This window comes from Nicotiana tabacum, chromosome 1 (genome assembly GCF_000715075.1).
Source record: "Nicotiana tabacum cultivar K326 chromosome 1, ASM71507v2, whole genome shotgun sequence".
NCBI classification, from domain to species: Eukaryota; Viridiplantae; Streptophyta; class Magnoliopsida; order Solanales; family Solanaceae; genus Nicotiana; species Nicotiana tabacum.
Window position 1 is genome coordinate 68,054,947 of NC_134080.1, and position 6,126 is coordinate 68,061,072.

General features: G+C 41.8%; 1 protein-coding gene across 1 annotated transcript; it reads right to left on the reverse strand.

Moving 5' to 3' along the window:
* Positions 1–2,581: 2,581 nt before the first annotated feature.
* Positions 2,582–2,944, reverse strand: LOC142162829 (uncharacterized). Its single transcript, XM_075219801.1, has one exon. The coding sequence runs from the start codon at positions 2,942–2,944 to the stop codon at positions 2,582–2,584; it is 363 nt and encodes a 120-aa protein (XP_075075902.1).
* Between the last annotated feature and the right edge of the window lie 3,182 nt (positions 2,945–6,126).

Below are 6,126 nucleotides of genomic sequence, written 5' to 3' on the forward strand. Positions count from 1 at the left end.
CCACCAAGGATGTTACGACCTAAAATCCACTAAAGGTCGTGATGGCGCCTAACACCGCCGTCAAGCAAGACAACGGTAAATGATCAGCTTAATTACTCATTTTAGTATTTTGAAATCATAATTTTCCTTAATTAAATCGTTTGAAATAGAATAAATGGCAAATGATAATATTTCCACAACCGCAATAACAGAAAACCCGTAAGAACCCCCAAAACCTGGTGTCACAAGTACATGACCATTTTCTAATGAGTACAATGATAATACAATATCTATCCAGAATGTAAATAAGACAGGATAAAATAAATAGTACAATAGAGACTCAGTGGACTGCGATTCGTATCCTGAGATGTACCTTACGTAAAGTCTCCCCAACAGATGTGCATATGCGCCAAGATGATCACCAAATGACCTGTCAGATCCTGCACAGTTAGTGCAAAAGTGCAGCATGTACGTAAATCAACACGTACCTAGTAATAGTAAGTATCTAGCCTAACCCCGAAGAAGTAGTGGAGATGGGTCGACATCGACACTTACTAAAGGTCTAAGTAAATAATATGATAATTCATAACAGATATGAAGTGCACAGCAATAGTAAAGTAAATTTGTACAATAACAACAACAACAAACCAGTTTGATCCCAACATGAGGGGTCTAGGGAGGGTAGTCTATACGTAGACCTTACCCCTACCTAATGCAGGTAGAGAGGTTGTTTCCAATAGATCCACGGCTCAGGAAGGTCAAGAAGAATAAGAGGGAAGCAAGGAAGGACGAAAGATGGAAGAGAAAAAAGGGAGAGATAAAGGATAAGTAGTATCAAATAATAGCACAGGGAATATAATACCTGAGGCGAACAAAATCACATATCGTAATAAAAAATCTAAGAATATGAAGGGACATGCATGCTACTAAGCCTATCGATGAACACTATAAACTACCTACTAACCTTTTACCTTAATCCTCGACCTCCACACCATCCTATCAAGGGTTATGTCCTCAGTGAGCTGAAGTAGCGCCATGTCCTGCCTAATCACTTCTCCCTAGTACTTCTTAGGCCTACCTCGACCCCTTCTCAAACTCTCCATGGCCAACCTCTCACACCTCCTAATAGGGGCATTAATGCTTCTTCTCCTAATATGTCCGAACCATCTCCGTTGCGACTCTCGCATCTTGTCCTCCACGGAGGCTACTCCCACTCTGTCCCAGATAGCTTCATTCTTAATCCTATCTCGCCTGGTACACCCCATCTCAACATCCTCATCTCTGCTACTCTCATATTCTGCACGTGGGAGTTCTTGACTGGCCAACATCAGCCCCATACAGCATAGCGGGTCGAACCACCACTCGATAAAACTTACCCTTAAGTGTTAACAGCACATTCCTATCACATAGAATACCGGAAGCGAGCCTCCAATTCATCTATCCCACTCTAATGTGATGTGTGACATCTTCGTTAGTCTCCCCGTTACCCTGGATAATAGACTCGAGATATTTAAAACTCGCTCTATTGGGGATAACTTGACCATCAAGCTTAACCTCTATGTCTGCATCATGGGTCTCACTGAATTTGCACTCCAAGTATTTTGTCTTGGTTCTACTTAGTTTGAAACTTTTAGACTCCAAGGTCTGTCTCCAAACCTCCAACCTCGCGTTAACTCTGCTACACATCTCGTCAATCAACATTATATCATTGGCAAAATATCGTGCGTTAAGGCATCTCCCCTTCATTGTGACATGTCAGTACATCCATCGCCAAGGCAAACAAAAATGGGCTAAGAGCTGATCCCTGGTGCAACCCCATCACCACAGGCAAATGCTCCGAGTCACCACCCACAGTCCTCACCTGAGTCTTAGCAGCATTGTACATATCCTTAATCACCCTAATGTACGCTACCGGGACGCCGCTAACCTCCGAACACCTCCACAGGACCTCCCTCGAAACTTTATCATATGCCTTCTCAAGGTCAATAAACACCATATGCAAATCCATCTTTCTCTCCTTGTACTGCTCCACTAATATCCTTACCAGATGAATCACTTTCGTAGTTGAATGCCCCGGCATGAGTCCAAACTGATTCTCAGAAATAGACACGCACCTGCTCACCCTGGCCTCCACCACCCTCTCCCAAACCTTCACAGTGTGACTCAATAACTTGATACCCCTATAATTGTTGTAATTTTGGATATCACCCTTGTTCTTGAAAAACGGAATCATCGTACTCCACCTCCATTCTTCGGGAATCTTCTTTGTCTTAAAAATAACATTAAACAACCCAGTGAGCCACTCCAAACCTGCCTGCCTTGCGCTCTTCTAGAATTCCACCGGGATTTCTTCTGGCCCCTTTGCTCTCCCCCTGCACATCTTACGCATCGCCCCTTCCACCACCTCTACCGTAATTCGCCTACAGTACCCAAAATCCCGCTGACTCTCGGAGTGCTCCAACTCACCCAGCACAATGTGTCTATCCTCCCCCCCCCCTCATTCAATAGTTTATGGAAGTATGTGTGCCACCTTCTCCTAATGAGTACCTCGTCCATCAACACTTTGCCATACTCATCCTTAATGCACTTGACTTGGTCTAAGTCATGGGCTTTCCTCTCCCTCACTTTGGCCAACCCGGTACAACCTCTTGTCCCCGCCTTTGCCCTCGAGTTCCTCGTACAAACGAGCAAACGCTGCATTCTTAGCCGTCGTAACTGCTAACTTTGCCTCTTTCTTCGCCTTTATGTAACACCCCCGATAAGTCCTTTTTTCCTCCTCGTTTGTACTCTCTACTAGCTTCAAATAAGCAGCTTTCTTAGCTTCCACTTTACCTTGAACCTCTCCATTCCACCACCAATCCCCTTTATGACCCCCAGGAGAACCCTTCGTTACCCCTAAGACCTCTCCAACAGCTAACCTAATGCAATCCGCAATTATGAACCACATACTAGAAGCGTCCACCATACTCGTCCAAGCCCTCAAAGCCAACAACTTCTCCCCTAACTCCTAATCTTTGTCCTTGGTCAAGTTACCCCACTTGATCTTAGGTTGCCTACACCCCGCCTTCTTCCTCCTACTCCTCTTGATCTCCAGGTCTATAATTGTGAGCCTATGTAGGGACATAAGGTGCTCACTTGGCATGACCTTGCAGTCAGTGCACAAACCTTTATCGCATTTCCCGCAAATGTGGAGTAAATTTGTAATTTCATAATTTTCCAATTATTTCTTTTAAAGCATAAAATTCTAGATCTTGTATTCTACCTTAATATCTCAGAAAATGCCAAGTGCAATTACCAAATAAATAAGAAGTACCTTAAAATGTCGGGTATCAATGGAAGGTTTATCTCGTGAATATTCAGACTACTAGCGATATTATGCATGATACTGCCGAGGTCGTTCACCTCGATCTAGAATAATGTGTACACTGCCGAGGGATGTGCGACACGATCTATAGATGCATCTATATACTGCTGAGGTATTCGGCCCGCTCAAAAAGAAAGAAAGGAAATTACCGAATTACAAGACACGCGCTTACAATTGAGTACATGAGTACACGTGAGTATAACTTTACCGTTTCTCAAATATTTCTGCTACAACTCAAGGCGATAAGGCTTGGCCTAAGATATATGTAATTTCTAACTCAAGCTCAATTATAATTTCAATTAACTAGGCCAGTAGAATAAGTTCAAGCGGTAATTTCCCGCAGATGTGGAGTAAATTTGTAATTTCATAATTTTCCAATTATTTCTTTTAAAGCATAAAATTCTCGATCTTGTATTCTACCTTAATATCACAGAAAATGCCAACTGCAATTAACAAATAAATAAGAAGTACCTTAAAATGTCGGGTATCAATGGAAGGTTTATCTCGTGAATATTCAGACTACTAGCGATATTATGCATGATACTGTCGAGGTCGTTCACCTCGATCTAGAATAATGTGTACACTGCCGAGGGATGTGAGACACGATCTATAGATGCATCTTATACTACTGAGGCATTCGGCCCGCTCAACAAGAAAGAAAGGAAATTACTGAATTACGAGACACGCGCTTACAATTGAGTACATGAGTACACGTGAGTATAACTTTACCGTTTCTCAAATATTTCTGCTACAACTCAAGGCGATAAGGCTTGGCCTAAGATATATGTAATTTCTAACTCAAGCTCAATTATAATTTCAATTAACTAGGCCAGTAGAATAAGTTCAAGTAATTCAAATATTGCATGATAAAATCCTAAGTCTACCCAGACATAACATGCTTTAGTTATGTACGGACTTTCGTCACCTCTTGCATATGTAGCACCCACAACTAGCCGCACATAACAAGTACATCACCTAGGGGTAGTTTCCCCCTCATAGAGTTAGACAGGAGACTTACCTCGCTCCGAAATTCCATAACGACTCCAACGCCTCTTTAACACATCAATCTAATGCACATCGCTCCAAAACTAGTCAAACAATGTGCAAATTAATGAAAATACACTCTAATACTCAGAATAAATTGATTTATAACAATTCCCAACTCCACTCAAAAAGTCAATAAAGTCAACCCTCAGGCCCACTTGCCCGGATTCCAAAATTTTTTAAGATAAACTTCACCCATAACACCATACACTCAATTATATAATTTATTCCAAATTCTATGTCCAATTTCGTGGCCAAATTTCAAAAATACCAATTTCTAGGTTTTCCTTCAAAATTCCTACTAATTTTCCATGTATACATCTATATATAAACCATGTATTTAACTCACAATGTGCAGGAATTAATTACCTCATAATAGATAATGAAATCTCCTCTTCAAAAGCTCCAAAAATTGCCCAACCAAGTGAAAAATGAGAGAGAATGAGCCAAACCCCGTATAAATATCAAGTCTGCCCAGGTCTTTCCTCTTCGCGATTGTAGAATAACCCTTGTGATCGCGAAAGCTAAACAGCCTTGCCCCTAAAATCTCTTCTTTGCGTTTGCGACCAAAGGACCGAGTTCGCGTTCCGTCTCCACTGCTCTGCGTTCGCTGGGTAAGCCTTGTCTTCGCATAGGCTAAATGTCTCCAAGACCCAGCTCCCATTTCCTTTTACGGGTTCGCGACCTTCTTGTTGCTTTCGTGTAGGTTGCCCCTTCTACCCTTACGCATTAGCGACCACTCTGTCATGTTCGCAATGAGCAAAATTGTGATGACCCAATAGGTCATCTTATGAATTAAAACCAAATTCTGTGTTTCGAGGCCTTAAAAACCTCACTTTAGCCCTCCCCGATTTGCGTGCGTAGTCCGGGCATGTTTCCGAAAAACTTTTATATTGAAAGTTGATAGAAATAAGAATTTTAATTAAAAACTTCATTTGAGATAACTTCGATCAATATTTTTGGTAAACGAACTCGGATTCATATTTTGACAGTCCTAGTGGGTTCGTAAAAAAATATATGCCTGGAATCGGAATTAACATCCCTAGCTCGAGTTATGAATTTTTGTTGAAAATTGAGAGTCTGAAAATTCAATGGTTTTTAAGAAATTCTTAATGGTTGATCTTGTTAGTATCAGGTCCGTATTTTGGTTCCGGAGCCCGGTATAGGTTCAATATAATATTAAAGACTTGTTTGTGAAATTGATGAAAAACAGAATTGGTTTCACGTGATTCGGACGTCCGGTTGAGAAAATAGAAATTTCAAAGCATTCTTGAGAATTTCATTCAATTTGGTGCTAAATTCGTGCTTCTAGGTGTTATTTTAGTGATTTGATCGCGCAAACAAGTTCATACGATGTTTTAAGACTTGTGTGTATATTTGGTTTGGAGCCCCGAGGGCTCGGGTGAGTTTCGGATAGGCTACAGAGTGATTTGAACTTGGAAAAATTTGTTGGTGTAACTTAACATGTTGCAGGCCTCTGATCTCGCATTTGCGAGATCATGCATTGCAATTGCGACCTCTGAGGGGTCCGCATTTGCGAGCTAATTCTCGCATTTGCAAGGAGAAGCTGGTCCAGCAATGTTCGCAATTGCGAACTTCCCTTCGCATTTGCGAAGGAAGCCTAGGAATGGCAGGGATCGCAATTGCGGAAGGTCAGGCTCGCATTTGCGAGACTTTCTTACGATGAAAGCAGGAATGGGGAGACCTTCACATTTGCGGGGCTCAGATTTACGAACCCC